Source organism: Eutrigla gurnardus, assembly GCF_963514095.1.
Source record: "Eutrigla gurnardus genome assembly, chromosome: 1".
Lineage (NCBI taxonomy): Eukaryota > Metazoa > Chordata > Actinopteri > Perciformes > Triglidae > Eutrigla > Eutrigla gurnardus.
The window spans coordinates 13,837,841-13,859,255 of NC_139915.1; the positions used below are offsets into that span (position 1 = coordinate 13,837,841).

Here is a 21,415-nt window from a genome sequence, read left to right on the forward strand (position 1 = left end):
CCTTTGTAAATAAATACATTAACACAAACATTTAATCGCGCTATTTTAGCACTTATTCTTGTCGCTCCGTTTCGCAGACTAACAGGGGTACATTCAAAGACAGAACTGTTCGATCAACGTTTGAAAAAAGAACTTCTGGGGTTCGTAATTTGGATCTATTGTTGTTGTTCTGGTGTAATAATGTGGTTTAAAGTTTGTTTGCATATAATGTGGCTATCGAGACTGTGCCCCACACGTCAATCAGATTGATTATTAGTGAAGCTAACGCTAGCTAACAACGTTAGCTAACGTTGCTGCTTGTGAACATACTTCAAGAGAGCGATGTGCTTCTCTGTGTAGTTTGGACAGATTTAGTGGCCATCATGTAGCCCTATGAGCTTTATTTCCATTTTTAATGTACAAATAAACTCAAACTTTAGATGCTTTTATATCAAACAGGTGGGTTTCAAAAAAGACACAGTTGTGGATTCAATTTACATGTATTTATTCCAGATGTTAAAGTTCTCCTCCAGACAGATTAAAGAATGACACTGTAAACCAGGGGTCACCGACCTTATTGACCCTGAGAGATACTTCCTGGGTCGTGAATCTGACAAAGGGCGACCAGTTTGAAACACTTATGAAATAACACATTTGCTTTGACCTCAGAACCAGCATAGGTCAGAGTTCACCTACATTCACTAAACTTATATTTAAGTTATAATAAACTTGTTTTTAATGCTTTTTTAAAAAACATTGTCATTTTCAAATCTATATAAATGCAAGTCTGATTAAAGAAGAATAGCAAAAGAATAAAAATAAAATTTTTGAACAGGCACCTGTTGACAAAATGAAGCTTGAAGTCTGAAGACAAGTTAACATGAAGGAAAGGCTAGCTAATGAATGTAGCCGCCAAGGCGCTGATTAGTTTGGATGTCAAAAGCTTTGATAGGCATGGCTTTCCATGGCTTCAATATACAACATATATTTACAACATAGATAATAACACACTCAAAAAACTGATTCAGGCCCTTCTTAGATGTGACACATTTAATTGGTCTTTGATTTACTGAAAATAAATCTATTAAACACTTATACATCTACATTTAATTGAGATACTATACCAGTTTCACGTTGACGTTCACAAACTCAAAACAACTGAGTTTCAGTTGAATTGGGACCACCCATTGCGCATGTGCGAGACATCAACATCGTGTCTGTTTCTCCCGGTCTTTTCGCTTCCTTCTTCTCGGAGTCGGACATCTTCCGTCGACACTGCTGCGCGAGATACTATTGTGCGGAGACACCCCCCACTCATGCAATCTGCACACTCGCGGATTCAGTCACGTTGTCCACGTCGTTTACTTTCAAGTTAGACCTTCGTGGCTTTTAAAAGACCAATTACTTCGCCGTTTTGAATGATTTGTTCTTTTTACAGTGCATGGTTACAACACCAAAGGCCTGTCATGAAAACGAGGTGAGTAAATGTCTGTTACTTTAACGTTTTATGAGCAGCAGGGCATAGTTTAATTCAAGTATTACAGCAACGTTAGCATTGCACTGTAAACTGTTAGCTTGCATGGACACCAAAGTAGTCTTGTATTGTCTTCAGTTAGCGAAACAAGTTTTATATTTTAACGGTCTGGTAGGCTCTCAAGCGTCGCGCATTTCAACCTATTCACATGGAGACACATTACCGGGACAATTTAAAAAAAAAAAACGTTCTCTTATTTTACAAAAATAGTTCACCGAAATGTGTTTCTGAAAACGTTTTATGCGAGAAATAAGCTATGCAGTTGCTGAATGTGTCTTTATTTTAGATCGACAACATTCAGTTTAAAAGATTGTCTCAAGTTTGCGGGAGGCGGCGCCCCGTCTTTGAAGCTTGCCGTGACGCAACGCCATTACACGGCTTCTTACATAGACATTGAATAGGAAGCGCGGAAATAACGCTGCCTGCTGACACGTACCTTCAGTACAAAATCTCACTCTGAACTACGTTAAAAACTTGAGAGCCCGGTATTCAATGCTGCAGGGGAGGATGGATTTTGGATTAAATATCGAAGGATGTCTGACAGTTAAGAACACGTAATTCTGCATATTAAGTAGCCATGTGCTTCTGTTTGTTTGAGAAATGATGGAAAATTCTCCCACAGACGCCTCGAAGTTGTGGAGCAGAGGCCTATGATCGGAGACTTCAAAAACAGATGGCCTGCTCTGTTTGAGCCAAGTGAAGTAAGTAAATGTTTGTGTGCTGTCAATTTCTATTATTGTTCATGGTGGGGGAAAAAAAGTATAATGTATGTACATTGTTTTGTTTTTTTTTCTTTTCAGGTGAATGCAGAGTTCTTGCGCATCACCACTAAGCCGCTGCAAACAAAGTTCCTGTCACAGTTTGACCATTTTTCGGACAAGCTAATGGAGATCTTCACGTGCAAAGGAGGAGTTAAGGGACAAAAGATCAAGTGCATCCTGGCAATGAAAGACTTGGTTAGTAAATACTTCAAACACATTTTCACTGTATTGTGGTGGTTTAGTTTTTTCATCTATAGCTGCCCATTTAAAGAAGTACTTAACAAGTGAAAATATGGTGTTTTGATAACACTGGGAAATTTGTGCGACATGATCAGAGATAAGTGGCTGTGGCATTTGCTTTTGCCCAAACAAAAACTGTAACTACAAGAATGCACTGCAGTGCACCATACACAAAAAAACACCTCTTGCAAGTTGCTACCTACTGCAGATAGTATTTTAAGATAAGATGATGAGTCTTTATTGTCTCCCTTGGGAGATATTCATTTTGGACAGACATGAGACAGTCCAATTCCTGCACCACCATCACAACCAGATGTCTTTATTTGTCACCCATGTTTTAGTCCGATGACATCAACGTAAGGAGAGAGGGCATCCTGCGAAGCCTTGTGGTCTACGTCAATGAAGACCCGGATGTGTTTTTCAAAGAATATTTGGTAAGTTAATACATTTCTTTCTCACGTAGTATAATTGTTACCCATACGTATCACTAATGTAATTATGCAACATAAAGAATACTGTAACCTCTTACCTTTTTTCTACATTTCTTGCATTTACTGACTTCTGGCACTATTGCCCGTCAAGTTATTACTGCAACCTAGTGACACATAGTAGTCACTGTATACACTGTGAATTATACAAAGAGACATCAGACTCGGGGTTTCTTCAAGTAAGCCTGCCAGCAAGCAGGTTAGGTTCACATAGTCAGTTACCATGGTGACTGACATAGAGTTTAAGTTACCTCTCATTCTAGAACGGAAAACCCAGTTTCCCTCATCTTAGGGTTCACTTACTCTGAGTTGTCACAAAACCCGCTCTCTGGAATACCCCTCTGGAAATAACACTGATGTGTGCGTCCGGCAATTCTACGAAAACCTGACACCACCATCATTACGAATGGCCAGATATCTCAAAAAGGCATCTGTTTTTTTTTTGTTTTTTTATCAAGACAACTGACAAATTGTTGCATTCATATTTTGTGTATGGTTTTCTGTTTGTTATTTAGTTTTGTGTAACTAACGGGAGCCCGGCCTGAGCTAGCCCGACCTGAGCTAGCTTAGTTAGCTTCAGAACCTGACCAACAGACACTAATGCTAGCAATGTTTGCTGCTGTTCAAGTGTCTCCTATTAGTCTAACGTTATGTTTGAAATGTAAAAACGGTAACATTTAATTCACATTCGGTTAGTTTGCAAGCTGAGCTGGACCAGCTGCACTCCATTGGCCGTGACCAACTCGAGTGCGGCTGCCTGGCCACTGCCATGGTATGGTCTCTTTGGTCAAGAAAAAAAAAAAGAAATGCAAGTGTCACCTAACGTTAGTTGCTGTCCTGTCCTCCTTGACAGGAAGTAGCAGCACTCTATTAAATTAATAGAGCTAGCAAAGTAATAGTATTAATTTGCTAGCTACTGTATTAGGGTAGAAGAAAGTAAATAAGCAAACTTATTATATTACAGTTTTGAAATGGAGTATTCAATATTACAATATCAGTATTGCAGCCCCCTTAACAGCTATTTATATATGCAACCATTTTTCTTTTCTTATCTTTTTACTTTTTTATTCAGTATTTATTGTAGTTTACTTGTGTCCATGCTTGCTGTGTTTGTCTGCTGTGTGGAAAATGGGTGTTTGTTGAAGTACAACATATTTGGAGTGATTTGGAAACAGCATTTAAGCAATAATCTATGAATGCTGTCAGCAATGAATAATGAAAGCTATGCTCAAGGAGAACAATTAAAAATCTCTCTCGTATCTCTCTCCAGGATCATTACTTAAATGTATGACCACAAAACAGACAGCTGTGCCCCTACCAAATGCTGAAGATGAAAATCGTAAGTCCAGTAGTATTCCTCTCTAATTTATAGCATATGCCATGCCCTGTAAAGAGTCATTATGTTTATTATTATTTTTGTTATTTCAGTCCCAGGAACATCCTCCTCCTGTGGGACAGTGGCCACTGGGCAGGAAGAGGCACCAACAGAGGCACATCGAGCGCCCACTCAAAGTGATAATACTGATGACTGTGAGTTCAATAGAGTCTACTTCAATTGATAACATGTAACATGTCCTGTAACAGTTCTTTATGACATATATATACTTTGTTGTTATTTTTTGTCATAGCAGTTCCAGGAACATCTTCCTCCTGTGGGACAGTGGCCACTGGGCAGGAAGAGGCACCAACAGAGGCACATCGAGCGCCCACTCAAAGTGATAACACTGATGACTGTGAGTTCAATAGAGTCTACTTCAATTGATAACACGTAACATGTCCTGTAACAGTTCTTTATGACATATATATACTCTGTTGTTATTTTTTGTCATAGCAGTTCCAGGAACATCTTCCTCCTGTGGGACAGTGGCCACTGGGCAGGAAGAGGCACCAACAGAGGCACATCGAGCGCCCACTCAAAGTGATAATACTGATGACTGTGAGTTCAATAGAGTCTACTTCAATTGATAACATGTAACATGTCCTGTAACAGTTCTTTATGACATATATATACTCTGTTGTTATTTTTTGTCATAGCAGTTCCAGGAACATCTTCCTCCAGCGGGACAGCACCTCCTATCCCTCATCATGATGCGTGCCCTGCTACTAAAACAGGTTTGACCACATCAGAGGATCCTGCAGAATGGCCAACTGTTCTAAGCCATACCAAACTGTGCGCATTAGTCACAAAAGGACCCATACAGATCAGAGATGTAGTTTTCCCCCAGAATTCGGAGAAAAATCCACGTAGATTCACAAAAGAAAACTACGAAATGGTAATGAAAAATGGGGAGAAGATACAGCGAACATGGCTTCTTTATTCACTTAGCACAGATTCTGTCTTCTGTTTTGCGTGCAAACTTTTTGGTAAACAAGAAAATGCACTTACCAAAGGAGGTTTCAGAAACTGGAGGAATCTGGCTGAACATCTAAAGGATCATGAATATTCCAAAACACACATTACCTGCATGACAAGTTGGCATGAACTCCAAATGAGGCTCAAAACTAAAACGGCAATCGATCAGCTTAACAAGGATTTAATGCACCTTGAGATGCAGCACTGGAGAGGTGTCATACTCAGAGTGGTTGCCATAATATGCCACCTTGCTGAAAGGAACCTCGCTTTGAGAGGCCAAACAAATGTGCTATATGACCCACACAATGGCAATTTCTTGTCACAGGTGGAATTAATGGCACAGTTTGATCCAACTGAGCATTTGAGGAGGATTCAAAACAAGGAAACAAAGGTGCACTACCTCAGCAGTCAAATCCAAAATGAAATCATAGCACAAATTGGAGACAAAATAATTGATGAGATAGTCAAAAGGGTGAAAAAAGCAAAGTACTTTTCTGTCATAATGGACTGTACTCCTGACATTAGCCACACTGAGCAACTATATGTTGTCTTGAGAGTGGTTAACTGCGAGCCATCAGTTGGTGCATCTATCTCTGAACATTTCGTAGGATTTGTGGATGTTCAAGACACTACTGGCAAAGGTCTGTGTGACACACTACTGGAGAAACTGAACAACTTGAGCTTGAGCATTGCGGACTGCCGTGGACAATCCTATGATAATGGGAGCAACATGATGGGACATAAACAAGGGGTTCAAGCAAGAATATTGCAAATGAATGAGAAGGCACTGTGTGTCCCATGCAGTAGTCACACTCTAAATCTGGTTGTTGCAGATGCTGCGAAATCGTCAGTCATCTCCATTTCCTTTTTTGGTGTTCTCCAGAGACTGTACAATCTTTTCAGCTCCTCTGTGCAACGCTGGGCAGTTCTACAGGAACATGTCAAACAGTTAACAGTAAAGTCTTTGTCAGTGACCAGATGGGAGGCTAGGATTGACAGTGTGAAAGTGGTGCGTTACCACCTGCCAGATGTCATACAAGCTTTGTCTGGTCTCCAAACACTTGCAGTGCAGAAGAAGGACTCAGAGACACTGTCCACAGCAACCAGCATTAAGGGTGAACTCATGACATGGAGTTTTGTACTGTGCACTGTAATCTGGTACAACATATTGTATCAGATCAACCACGTCAGCAAGATTCTCCAGAGCCCCACTGTTTCACTTGAAACACTTAAAAGAGAAACAAGCACAGTGAGAGTGTATCTGGAGAAGTTCAGGGAAAATGGGCTAGCTGCCTCTAAGACTGATGCTAGAGAGATAGCAGAAAAACTAGAGATTGACATGACATTTCCTAAAAAAAAAAAAGCGCAAAACAACCAGGCAGTTCCTGTATGAGGGCAGAGAAGAAACCCAGTCCACTCCAGATGAGCACTTTAACAGAGAGCTTTTTCTGCCCCTAGTGGACACAGCCCTCACCAGTTTGAATGAACGATTTTCAAAAATGGAGGATGTTTATGCCCTTTATGGTTTTATCTTCTCCAAAGAAAATATGTCCAAGACTATTCAGAGTGGCAAACTTGAAGACAGCTGCAAGAAACTGGAGAAAAAGCTACATGACATTGATTCTGAAGATTTGGTTCTTGAGATCAGGGCTGCTGTCCATGCTTTTCCTGATGAAGCCTCTGTCTCCCCAGAAGATATGCTGAACTACATCTACAGAGAACGGCTTCTTGATCTGTATGGGAACCTCAGCATTGCCCTTCGCCTGCTCGTGACTCTTCCAGTCACTGTTGCCTCGGGAGAGAGAAGTTTCTCCTCCTTGAAACTAATAAAGACATATCTCAGGTCAACCATGTCTCAGGAGAGACTTTCAGGACTGGCTCTCCTGTCAATAGAGCGCAATGTAAGAAGGGCTTTGGATCTGGAGGACATTGTTTCTGGATTTGCTGCAGCCAAGGCCCGTAAGAAGCACTTTTAGAGCCAGTGCCGATGAGAATTGTGTGGGTTTGTAATCATTGTTTTGCACATTTTGTAGATGTATATTTTCAACTAAGGCTTTGTTAAAGTTATTTCTGTTATTTAAATTTGTATTTTATATTTGATGCCAAATGTGCAGACAAGCACCTTGTTATTTAGTTAGTTATTATATTGTTTTTATTGTTCTTGACATTTATATATGCACATTTTGAATATAAAAAACGTTGGTTTCATACATCTTTCGTTGGCGTCAGATTATTTAGAAGATTATTATTGTTATTGTTTAGTCAGAAGGGCCCCACTGAAAATTTTGCTTGGGGCCCCAACAGACTCTAGAATCGCCTCTGTTGAGGATGCAGAGAGGGACATCACCACCACAGTCATGGGCATTTACACAATCCGAAGAGACGGACATGAGGAGCCTCAGGACGTGGGAGTTGTGATTGAGGGCATTAAAGTTCTCAACAACCTTGGAAGTGTCACCACGGGCTTCATCATGCTATTTGGGCTCATTTATGCCCTTGATCTTGCCTTTCCCGAAAATCTGAAGTACACTTTCGAGTTCTTTCAGAAAATCGTAATGAACCTGGATGGACACAAGCTGAATGTAAAAATACAGCAGCTGAAAATTAAGCTCTTTTCATAAGAGACTCAGACAAGGGGCACTTTGCAATGTATGGTAAAACCAATGATTCCATGTTTAGTCTGAATACCTTGCCTTAGCCGTTGTAATTATTGAAATTATATTGTTGTGTTCCAAGTACTAGTAACTAGTTTTTAAGTCAGCAAAGTATTTTCTTTTCTAAAATGTGATAGTTAATGCACTGTGTTCATCACAGAGAAAAAAAGCTCTTAGTCAAGTTCAAAGTATTTTTATTGACCAGTTTAGTTTGGGCTTGGTGAAAATATTTCCATGTTTTGTACTGCTGCTATGTGTGAATGTGCTGTATGTATATTTCATACCAGTTTTAAGCATTATATATTACAGTTAATGGTAAAAAAAAATGTTCATGCTTGATCCCAACTTGCCATATCTGTGCTTTTTTTTTTCTGTGTATTGACACAAGTCATGATGTCGTTGAGTTTATCGATAACTATCATCAATCCGTTGATGAGTTTCATGTGGATGTTAACAAGATATTATATCTTCGTATATGTATTTGGATGCGTTTTTATCGGTTTTAAATAAAAACACATCAACCAGATATGGTGTTGTGTGTCTGAATTGGGGGTCAAATGGAAGAATGGAAGAATTTTTGCCCTAATTTATTTTAGACTAATCATATTAATTTGAGTTGAACAAATGTAAATCAGTTAAGGTCAGTTAATGTAATTATTTTATTTTGGCTGTAATTGATGAAAAAAAGTTTGACCAACTCAATTTTATCATGTTAGAGGGATATACTTAAATTGAGTTGGGGCTAGATGAATTTGATGCGTGGAAAACCTGCCCAAAATGTATTTGTGTTCATCCAATGAGTCATTTTTTTGAGTGCATCTACAAGAAATCTACATTTTTTTCCTCCGCCGTGGGATTTTTACAAAACAACAGTCTTGTAAACCACCCCACCCCTCCCTCTCCTCCCAACTAGATTTCTTCATCAGAATCTTCACTACTGCTGTCCTCTTCACTTTCCACGTCCTCCTCCATTGTGAAGAAACCGGGGTCTGTGTTGACAGTGGCGTAGGTGCCTGTGACTGCACTCAGTTTGTTTTGGAGAAAGTCTTTTCTCTGTAAAAGACAGGCGTGCAGTCCCCTGTATCCGGCCTCGGTCATATCCGAAGGAGTGGCTTGAGGGAAAAGTGAAAAGGAATGAGATTTAAAATTAGGCAGATAAATTTGGAAATGTAATGCAGTTTGAATGCCCAACTCTGAGGCTGTGTTTTTGTCTACTAAAAAGGAAAATAAATAAAAAATGTCAGTCATTGGGAATGCTCCTCTTTTAATAAATAGAATATTTGTAGAACATACTGTGGTTCCTGATGTTGTCCTCAGTGTGATGAAGGAGGTTCTCCAGATTATCTAATGCCTTTCTCAGGCACTGATAATGCTGGGTCATCTCCTTCACAATTATGAGCTTCTCCTCTTCCATACGCCTGACCAGCATGACTTGGTCGAAAAGTCGCCTCTTCGAACGGAGGCTCACCACTATTTTAGAATAGAGAACAGATGTGACAGAATCAAAACATTTGAGCATGTTCCATGTTCATGTGCCCATTGGTTAATAAAAGAATGGGTCAGTTTTTCCTCATACCTACTGTTGCTGACTATTGTTCTCTATTTGACTGATCTCTATCACTTAATCAAGCCTTTTCTAACATTCCATACTACAAAATAAGCAATAAAAGTATGTATGATTCGTACTGATATCATATTGGATTGATATCGGTATCGGCCAATATGTTTTCATGTATGGACTTTGTCAGTGTATTTTAAACCAATATTCACAGCTCAATATCAAAATGATGACTTTGCTTACCATCTCCTTGCACTTCCCAAGGCAGAACCACATTATCAGACAGGCTGCATGCTGCTTCTATGTCAATTGTGTCTTGACCAGCAGCAACAGTGTTGAACTGGATTATCTTCTCTCTTAGTTTTTTCTTGAGCTCACCCAGTCTCCTCCGTTTCCGTTGCCTTGTTTGATTGCTGTCTGTTAGTTTAAAAAAAGTATTATTAGTAAGAATAACAAAGAAGCATTAGTTGTTGAGTGATGCAATACTAAATACCATTTTGTCGATAGAGATCATGCTTCTTCCTTCTGAGGGAATAGATGATCTCATCTATTTCTCTCTGGAGCTCTTCCTGGCTACTATGAGCACCATGATTCTCTTGAAAAATAGAAACAGGCAGAGTTTGAAAACCAAATGAAGCCAAATGAATGACAGTACCAAACTGACTTGTCAGCGACAATGTTGCTTACCAGTGGCTGCCCACTGCTTCACATCCTCCACCCACTGTTCTGTGTCATCCAGTGTGATGTTGAGGTCTTCCTGGAGATGCTGAAGATTTGCAGCTTCCAACTCTGCTCTCTGTGTAGTCTATTTATAATGTTTTCAGCAGAAAAATACAATGTCAGAAGAATGTTCACTCAATTATCTGCTGCTAAATGCTTAATACTTTGCATTCTACATGTCAAAGTATCCTTGGGAAAGATACTGAATCCCATATTGCTGTCTATGTGAATTATATTCTGATGAGGAGCTGGCACATTGTACAGTAGTTTCAGTCACCAGTGTATTCACGTGTATGAATGTGTGTGACAATGAGATGAATGTTGACATACTTTGTAAAGCTTTGGAATGGTCACAAACACTAGAAAGCTGTGCTATATAAATACATTCCATTTACCATCCATTTAACCATTAAATGACAAATGTAAATGTTAAAAAAGTGTAGACTTCTTACTTTGACAAATCGCTTTGCCAGTGTCTTGTGGAGACTCTCCAACTTCCTGCTGTTCCATTCCATTGCAAGCATTGTTATCATATCAGCTCTGCCTGTATAAAACAAAACAGAGAATATGCACATTCCAATCAATTTTATTATCTGGTGTTGTTTCAAAGCATGCCACTTAATTTTTTTTAACCAACCTGACTTGGTCATGTATTTTGTGGTCAGAGCTGCCCTTGAGAGAAAACTGTTGACCTGCTCCACCTCCTCACCAACAGTATTTCCTGCACCATCCTGGTTTCTGCCACTCCACTTCACCTGCTCCAAAATAAACAAACATATACACAAATATATGCACTGCTTATAAAATACCTGTATTTACTTGCTCTCTTGCTTACACCAAAGTGTCCGGGCATGTTTTTGTACTTGTTTCCTCACCAGTTGTAACTGTTAGGCCAGAGATATACTTCCTTTTTAAGCATGTGTGTCCTTAACAACATCTTTATTTCTGAGGACCTGCAAAAGAACTGTCCAAAATGACACTATGCAAAAAAAGGTAGCTATGGTGAACACTAGTTAAAAGCAAGTATATCGCTGGCCTTACAGGAACTTTGACAAGCCCGTAACATGATTACAACATATTAAGTGATTTTACTAATGTGGTCAATCTTCTTATGACACAAACTCTTAACTTGCACACTGTACCTCACATTTGCCAGTGTGAGCCTTGGCATGCATTACAGAGAGGAAAGGCCTCATGGCTGTAAGTATTTGGAGCTCAGGCAACTTCACTGCCATCTTCTCCAAATATGGCCAATACCTGTAGAGAAAACCACTTACTGCTTAGGTTGCATACTGACATGATTATAGGGAGATAAATCAGAGGTAGTAACTAGTAAAATCTCTGTTACCAACCGAAGAACAACATGTATCAAAAACAATGCTAGAGATAATAATGCCTTATATCTGGTGGACATGGAGGTTATACCACATAAGCTATATTAACTTTCTACAGCCATAAAAAAGGCATGATTCTAGGCCTGTTGTGGCAATCTACAAGGAATTAATACAGTGCAAAATACCAGTGAAAACTTAATTTATGACTTGGAAAGGGTTAAGATTACCTGCAAGTGAGGTCCATACAAAAGAACGTTATGTTTGCAGCTTCAGCAAGCTCTTTCTGCAGGAACAATGGGTAGGCATAGATTTCACCACGGTAGTGGTTTAAGCCTTGAAGCAGAATGCCATGTCTGCAAACGGCAATTTCCAGGCCCTCCTCGTCCACCTTGGCCCTGGACTTTCGTGAGGTTTCTCGCCCTGCTGTAAAAGTTGCCGGCCCACAGACGTCATGACCAGTCCTCTGAAAGGAGACACAATCTGTTATATGTAACCCAGAGACAAGTTAAAAAAAGAAAAAGAAGTGGTAGGAGGTTGGATAAAACCTTACAATCGTCATTTGGCTTCTAATATGATCCACAAAGGCAGACACTTTGGCATCTTCAGCATGAACAGGCCATCAAAGAGAGGTGGTTCATCTGTCCTGTTAAATCAGAAGAATTTCCTTGTTTTATTACAGCCTTTATGTCACCTGTCGAAATTAATGCCGATATTTCACATTAGCGGAGTAGTTAAATATTACTGTGATTTACTGTGGAGGTAAAAATAAATAACATTACTGAAGTTATTGGCCATGGATTAGGGCCATGGAACCGAAACAAAAAGGTATTACTAAGATTAGAAAAATAGTTTGCTGACCCTTTGGACTTCTTGAAGCGGTAGTGCTTTCTGTTACCAGCTGCAGATATGGCAAGCATGTCTGGTGTGCATGCAGGGCACTTTAAGGGCTCAACCAGGCACAGATGCTGTTTCTTCCAGTGGCAGAATGCAAATTTGCGATATACCCTGTGAAAGGTATCACCGCAAATACTGCCCGTCTGAAAACAAGGATGGTATTATTTTGGTTAATTCCAAACTTTGCAATTTGGAATTCAAAATTTCAAATAACAAGAGTTCTCACCCGTCCTGTGCGATGGGCCGATGTTCAAGCATTCTGATAAATGCTTTCTGGGATGTAGCTGGGCTGGCCAACTTCATTTTCTGAAATGATGTTAAAACAAATTTAAACAGCATTTGGCAGCTTGCTGTTGCTGGCCAGTATCTGCAACTGATGAAGTCACTGATTCCTGGCGTCCACTTGCAGGAGCAATGTGGGCAACTGACAGCAGGCAACCAGAGGTTGTATGGACCTGAAAAAAAATACATATACCATTTCACATTATAGGTACAAAACAGGACCAAGTGATAATATTGAGCCATTATTGGCTTGTGATGGGATACAAACAGTAGAAGGAAGTGACAAGGTACCATTGATAGTCACCAAGACAGTCTGCTTTCCTGGCATGACGGTGTAATCTTGGTCTCGGCCACAGGAGCACATTTGTGTTGGTGGAGGAATGGGCAGCAGACATACTGGAGTAATGAAAATTTCACAAATGAATACCTATAGTCAAAATATAAAACACTAACAGTTCAAGTTTATGTAGTGCATTTTATCGAAACCTAAAGACAAAAAACAGAAAGCAAAATCTTTTGAACACACCTTGTTCAACCAGTTCATAATGGCCTCTTTCATCCATTTTCACTGATGATGTGGGAGGAATATGTTTGTAAAAACTCTCTATCATGATTTCTCTGTCATGAAAGATGAGTTTTTTATGAACCATTGAGTCACATTCTGCACAGAGAAACTGAACTCCTGAGGGAACACAGTCCAAGCACCGGACCACAGCATTGGCTGTTTTGCACTCCTGACAGCAATGCTGGGGAACACCTTCTGCAGCCAGCAAGCAACTCAGGAGCTCTGGCACTGCAGCCTTGAATTTTTTCCCAGCTGCCTCTTGGTCCACTCTGACATGCTGGTTGTTTCCTCCACTTCTGCTGATGCTGGGACGGTGACTGAACTCAACAAGTCTCTTAATGTTTGGAGATGTTGATCTAAATTGATAAAGTATTAAAAAAAAAAACATGCCAAAGAGAGTCATAAGTTTTTTTTTAACACAACAAAAAAGGTCTATATGGCTTTGCCACAGCCAATGCATCATATAGCCTACATGGCTGCTGCAGTACATTCAATATTCAGATGCCTATTCGGATATTTTCAAATTCAAAGATTAAGGTTGACTTTATTTGAGTTGTCAGATTTAAATATGCATACCAAGATTTGGGACCTCTTGCGGAATTTCATCCATCTGCGAGGCCTCACCTTCTTGCACCTCCATAGTACCAGTGGGTTTAGCTGCAAGCAATAATGTAAGAAACATTACTGCTGACCAACAGCTTCAACTTATAATAATAAATGTAATATTTTTCCGACCAGATCGGTTCTTCCGCATTGATTTTGGTACAATGGACCCATCCTGGTCCCTTGTCCTCCAGGAAACATTGGAGCCTCCAGTACCCTTCTGTTTCCTTTTCTTTGATGGCTAAAAGTTAAAAAAAAAAATAAAAAAAAAAGATATTTGCCTTTACTGAGGCTAAGTGTTTTTAAGAGAAAATGAAGTGCAATAATAGAGAAAAATATATGAAAAATATTACTGTTTTTGCTGCCAATTCATCTGCCAACACTTTCCCCGCCTCCAGCCACTGTCTGAAGGACTCAGATGCCATTTCCAGAGATAAGAAACTGGTTCTTAAAAGAACCGTTGTGTTATGGTTCTTAAAATAACCGTTGGTTTATTTATATACTATGTATATTAATGTTCAGAAGACCTGAAAAAAAAACAACATGAACCAAACGGATGAACTCAGATTAGTCGTGCAACCATGTATTTTATTTGTTGCCACAGAAATGAACATATAGTTAAATTTAATATAAAGTGAATTATCACAATTTTTTATTATTATTGTCGACGTGGGGGCGGGGGGCGTCTGCCGATGATTGACGGGGGTGGGGGGGGGCGATCGTCCGCGCAGGAGGGGGGCGGGGGTAGGCCTACAGTACACAGTACAGTAGCATTCTGTACAAAATGTCAGACAATTTCAACACATGCCAATTGGTCCCGTGTAAAAACGGATGAACTCAGATTAGTCGTGCAACCATGTATTCTATTTGTTGCCACAGAAATGAACATATAGCTACAATTTTATATAAAGTGAATTATTATATGTTTTTATTATTATTGTCGACGTATGGGGGGGGGGGTCTCTGCCGATGATTGAGCAAAACGTCAGATAATTTCAACACATGCCAATTGGTCCCGTGAAAAAAAATTAAACCCGGACATTTTCATGAATTTATAAAAAACAAACAAAAAAAAACGGACGGATCAGACTTAAAAAGAGGACAAGTCCGGGAAAAAGAGGACGTCTGGCCACTCTATTGGTAAAATCATGTCTTTAATATGATTCAGACCTGATCTAAAACCGTCAAACTAAACTCAGCTACATATGAATCGCAAGTACTCGATTATATTAATATAAAACATCGGCAAATAAAATTAAATATACAAACCTGTCGCACTCAAACTCTTCTGGCTCTTAGTACGTTGTTTTTGATTGGAGAAGAAGGTCAAAGTTCATCAGTGACGTCTCATCTGAGACACCGGTGTGTCGATATTTACTTGACCGCTAGAGGGCGCGCTATTTTGAAACGTAACATATGGTCGTAATTCGGTGCTTGACACACGACCTATGTGGTCGTTTTCACGAGGAGGACAGTCTCCAAAGAAAATAAGGAGTAAAGTTCCATGTGCACTGCTCCTTTACGGAAAGAAGCAAAGGTCTCGTGTATGAGTGTGTGTTCTTGTAATATCTGTGTTCGAACTACCCGGGTAGATTGAGTGTCAACCTTATCTGTCTGTGAATGAAGGGGGAATCGATGATGCTGTGTTCTGCAGAGGAATCCTGCGGCTGGCCACACCGCGTTGCTAGTTCCTCCACAGTCAAACCTTCACTTTAACTGGCTCGCCACTGAACACCAAGTTCAGGTCCCGATCGACTCGGTCTGGGTAAAAAAAAACAATCTATGCACACAGCGAAGAATGCATAAGTCACAATCTTTTTTCTCTCTATCGATCTCCTTAAATCATTACTATCATTCAAACATTCTATTTGAGTATATCAATTATGAAACATATACAACAGTCCAATCATTATAAAATTAATAGAATTACATCACACAAGACATTTTAGTGCCAATGAGCTATAAATCATGTACTCTAAATCACAACATTCACTTAAACATATAAATGGAATCATAGAATGTATTTAAAACTCACTATTTATATTTTTAACATATTAAATCTAATTATGCTTTTTTTAACTGCACTTTAAATATAACATTTTTAATTACACATATGCCCTTTAATATATTCACCTTTTTTAATTGTTAAGATGAACTACACAGTCCTTATGTATTCATTTCAAACATATTTTAACCATTAAATGACATAAATCAATCACATCTTACATATAATCAGTCAAAAGAGCAAATACTCCCTCAATAAAATAACTTTTACCTCAAACAACTAAGTACAAGGCACCTTTAATGGTGTAAAACACTGTTACTGCTCTGCTTACAGTGCTAGAACTGCAGCTAGCTCAACCAAAGTAGCTGCATGGTGTAAAGAAACATTAGCATGACAATGCAAAATTAGCTCGCGGCTAGCGCTATTAGCTCGCGATTAGCGATCTTTTTACACTCATTCATCACAACTTAAAATTATCTGTATCTGTATCTGCGTACTCTCACGTACTCTTGGTGACAGTATCACAGCTCCGATTGGTTTTTATTCATGGATAAAGAGCAATACGATCACTTCAAGGCGTCAGTCAACACAGCCAACATGGCGCCTGCATTAGCATTTCTTACCGGAGCTAAAGCCCGCTAACACAGAGGCGTTCCGTTCCACCTGAATCTTCACACGTTTCACCCTGACGAACGAACAACATGTTAACAGTCTGTACCAGAGGACTTATGGTGAATTTCTGGTGTATATTCCCTACCGGGAGTTCTCAGTTGGTGAGCTGGTTGCTCTCAGGCAATATCTTCTGCCGAAAAGAGAGTGAATACCGGCTGAGACGTTTACTCATAGCGGACGCGCCACCCTCTGGTTGGCCAGGGAACTGCACTATTTCGAACAGCAAGCTCAGAAACCCAGGTGGGTTACACTCTCCCCTCCAAACTCATGCACGTCCCTGTGCATGGCAATGTTCAGATGGTTATCACTTGAGGGGACAGAGCGGGGGGATGAGCTGGCGCTTCACTCTCACTTATGATGTCATTCCAGACAGTAGTCAACCCTTGGAAGAGTGACTTCACCACTGTGACTAAGGGGTTTCCCAGTTCGGCATAGTCAAGCCGCCTAGGTGGCTGACGATTCCTCTCCGGCCTCCTCATCACGTCGTCAGTGTCTGCTTGTTTCTCCGTCTCCTTAATCTCCTCTTCTCCTTCATTTTCAAGGACATTTGTCTCGTCACATTCTGGTATGTCGGAGAGGACTGGAAGTTGTTCAGGGTAGTCCTCATCCGACAAGTCTTTCACAAAGCCGTCGTTGTCGGGTAAGTTTGTCTCTCTTTCCACAGGTTCGTTTTCAGGTAGGTCTTTCTCTTCCACAGGTTCACCTTCAGGTAGGTCTTTTATTCCCACAGGTTCATCTTCAGGTAGGTCTTTTATTCCCACAGGTTCATTCTCAGGTAGGTCGTTCTTTTCCACAGGTTCATTCTCAGGTAGGTTCAGGTTCAGTGTCACTTGGTTGACTGGAGTAACATCAGGTAGGCTATTTGCGCTAGCTGGAACATCATCAGTCGCCTTGTTGAGGTTTGTAGTCAGATTCTCTTTAGAATGGCTTGGACTAAGGTGTCTTGGAACATCTCGCGAGACAATACATCTGGTTACCTCTGGAACTGATTCTTTTTGGGACCAGGTAACAGGAAAGATATCCTCCTCATCTGAGGACTGATCAACTTCTTTTGTGTCACTGCAAGTTTTCTGGCGTGTTTGGCGGCGCTCGAGTGGTTCGGGTTGTGCACACTCTTCTGTGGTTACAGGGAGGAACCCACATGGGAGCAAGAGGTCTCGATGCAGTGTGCGCCAGGGGCCTTCTCCGGTCTCTGGTTTGACTGTATAGACGGGGAGGTCTCCAGCTTTCCTCACTACCACATGGACAGTGGACTCCCATTTATCAGTGAGCTTGTGCTTTCCACGAATGCGTACGTTCCTGACAAGTACTCTGTCTCCAATATCCAGAGCAGAAGGAGTCACACGCTTGTCGAACCTTGTCTTGTTCTTTTCAGCTACCTTGGCAGCACTCCTTGTAGCGATTTTGTAGCTCTCCTCGAGGTGGGATTTGAGGTGCTTTACGTACTGGGAGTGTGACTTCTGTTGCTCTTCTTTGACAGGTAAGCCAAATGCAAGGTCGACCGGCAGGCGTGGCTGGCGTCCGAACATTAGCTCATATGGTGTGAACCCAGTCACTTCACTTCTGGTACAATTATACGCGTGGACCAAAGGCTTCACAAAGTCCTTCCAGTGTGACTTATCCTGGTTTTCCAGAGTGCCGAGCATGTCTAACAGAGTGCGGTTAAAGCGTTCCACCGGGTTGCCCCTTGGGTGGTTCGGGGTTGTTCGAATTTTCTTTATGCCTGCAACTTCACACAGTTCTTTGATTAACCGCGACTCAAAATCAGGACCTTGGTCGCTGTGCAGTTTCTCTGGAATACCATAGTGGACGATGAAATTGTCCCATAAGCACTTTGCAACTGTTCGAGCCTTTTGGTTTGGTGTTGGGATAGCCACTGCGTATTTTGTGAAGTGATCTGTGATCACGAGAATGTCCTTTGTGTTACTTCTGTCCGGTTCAATGGACAAGAAGTCCATGCAGACCAGTTCAAGCAGTCGTGTTGTCATGATGTTTACTAAAGGTGCGGCCCTTTCAGGTAAGGTTTTCCTGCGCACACACCTTTGACATGTCTTGACTCTCTTCTCAATGTCAGAGGCCATCCTCGGCCAGTAGAATCTGGCTCTGACCAAGTCCAGCGTGCGGTCTCTTCCCATATGACCCATGTTGTCATGCAGGCTCGTTAAGACCGTCTCACGAAGTTCTTCAGGTAAGACCAGCTGGTACTGTGTGTTGCCTTCTTCTTGGCGTGTTCTGTAGAGGATGCCGTTCCGCAGTTCAAGCCTGTTCAATTCCCTCAACAGCAGAGGTAGGTCTGGGAGCTCAGTCCTCACAGTGGGCGGTGGTTTCTCGCCACGCTCGATCTGGGAGACGACATGTTTAATGCACTGGTCAGCTCGCTGTTTGTCTCTGACGGTGCGGGACGATGGGAAGCCCTCCAAACTCATCTTCCTGCTCAAAGCTGTCGGGTACAGCATTTTCAGAGATGGCAAGACTTTCGACGAGGGAGATACTTCCATCGCTGCCCATTCCATCATTGGCGCTGTAGACAAGTTGTCTCTCACAGATGGCATGAACGACCCCCTGGTCCACAGCCTCAATGTTATCTGGGTCCGATAGATGGTGTTGTGTGAACTGGCAGATCCTGTCCCACTCCTTTTGAGATGCAGGGTCGTCACGCAGGTTGCCGTGGGGACGTCGCGATAGTGCGTCAGCATCTCCATTCTGCTTCCCGGGGCGGTACTGGAGCTTAAAGGAGAAAGTAGAGAGGGCCGCTAACCACCTGTAGCTGGTTGCGTCGAGTTTGGCTGAGGTTAGTATGTAGGTAAGAGGGTTGCTGTCAGTGACTACTGTGAACTGGTTGCCATAGAGATAGTCACTGAACTTCTCTGTTACAGACCATTTCAGCGCTAAAAACTCGAGCTTGTGAGCTGGATAGCGGGACTCACTACGGGATAACCCTCTGCTTGCGTAGGCGATGACACGCAGCTGGCCCTCCTGCTCCTGATATAAGGCCGCTCCGAGGCCGGTGGAACTTGCATCCGTGTGAAGGATGTAAGGCAGTGCGGGATTTGCGAAGGCCAGAACTGGGGACGTTGTCAACTTGTCTATGATCATCTCAAACGCCTGTTGGCAGGCGGGGGTCCAACGGTTCAGAAAAGGTTCTTTGGGGTGGTAGTACTGGCCACTCTTTTCCTTCGGCTTTGAGTGCTTCCCAGGAGGTGGGTAGCCCGATGTTAAGTCGTTGAGGGGCTTCATTATACTTGAATAGCCTTTAATGAATTTCCTGTAATATCCACAGAAGCCAAGGAAGGCTTTCAACTCCTTTAGATGCTGAGGAACTGGCCAGGTATTTAGCGCTGCAATCTTTTCCGGATCGGTCTTCACTCCCTGCTCCGAGACCACATGCCCCAAGTACCGGACTGAGGACTGAAAGAATCTGCATTTTTCCGGGGACAGCTTGAGCCCATACTCCTTCAGGTGGTTGAGAACCTTGGTGAGTCCGGCTTCATGATCTTCTAGTGTCTTCGAGAAGACTATCAAGTCGTCCAGGAAAACACCAACTTCCTTCAAGTTCATGTCTCCCATGCACTTTTCCATCAGTCTCTGGAAGGTACTGGGGGCGTTCGTCACTCCCTGAGGCATGCGATTAAACTCCCAGAAACCAAGTGGGCATACGAAGGCTGTCTTGAGCTTGTCAACCTCGTCAACTTCGATCTGATAGTAGCATTTCTTACCGGAGCTAAAGCCCGCTAACAGAGGCGTTCCGTTCCACCTGAATCTTCACACGTTTCACCCTGACGAACGAACAACATGTTAACAGTCTGTACCAGAGGAATTATGGTGAATTTCTGGTGTATATTCCCTACCGGGAGTTCTCAGTTGGTGAGCTGGGTGCTCTCAGGCAATATCTTCTGCCGAAAAGAGAGTGAATACCGGCTGAGACGTTTACTCATAGCGGACGCGCCACCCTCTGTTGAAGGGAACTGCACTATTTCGAACGGCAAGCTCAGAAACCCAGGTGGGTTACACATACGTTATGTCAACATCCAGGTTTTTTTTCTCTTTTTAATAATAAAATAATTATTGTTCTCAGCCATTTCAGTACACGTAGCTGGATCTAATATACTAATATACCCCCCAGATGATAGCAACAGATGGCTGCAAAATAAAATTTTGCATATTTAAAAATAAAAACATTTGAATTAATGTTTTTTAGATGTTATTAATCATAGCCTTAGTATGCCTTCTCATGAATGTCTGCCGAAACCTGACCTCTTTCTGTCCTCCTCACCCTTATTCCTGGCATTGTCTGTTGGTGCAATATGAAAGACATTTGTTATTAAATAGTGTAACACACACTGTATGGCCATGATATTTGCCATCATAATGTACATAAAATTGAAAGAAGGTTTGCAACAGGGGGGTCCCGGCCAGAGGTTAACGCTATATGAGTAAAATATATGATCATATAGATACAATATATTATATGAGTATTTAAGTATTTCTTTATAACATTAAATCAGTCCAGAATGTTTTCAGCAAAGTCCCAAATATTTACTGTTCATCACCTGTATATAGGAACCATTGTTATTAAAAAAGATCAATTTGCATTGAAATAATACATATTAAGATTGCTGCGTAACCTTTTACGTAGCCTACATAATTTAAAATGACTCATGTTTGGTTTCACACAGGACAAAAACACCAGTCTTCTGGGTGAAAGTCCTGTGTTTGAACCATCCACCCAGACCTCCTCCTTATGCAGACTTTGATCAAAACGTATTTCTGCAG

The 21,415-nt window shown here is 41.3% G+C and overlaps 1 protein-coding gene across 1 annotated transcript; it reads right to left on the minus strand.

Moving 5' to 3' along the window:
- Nucleotides 1-8,918: 8,918 nt before the first annotated feature.
- On the minus strand, nucleotides 8,919-12,222 carry LOC311010972 (uncharacterized protein; the record flags this gene model as incomplete). Its single annotated transcript, XM_084005646.1, has 10 exons — nucleotides 12,172-12,222; nucleotides 11,849-12,084; nucleotides 11,430-11,544; nucleotides 10,925-11,042; nucleotides 10,740-10,831; nucleotides 10,255-10,372; nucleotides 10,061-10,162; nucleotides 9,811-9,984; nucleotides 9,303-9,479; nucleotides 8,919-9,121 (listed from the first exon to the last, which is right to left on the minus strand). Exons 1-10 carry the CDS (start codon nucleotides 12,178-12,180, stop codon nucleotides 8,919-8,921), a joined length of 1,344 nt encoding a protein of 447 aa, XP_083861772.1. The 5' UTR covers nucleotides 12,181-12,222.
- Between the last annotated feature and the right edge of the window lie 9,193 nt (nucleotides 12,223-21,415).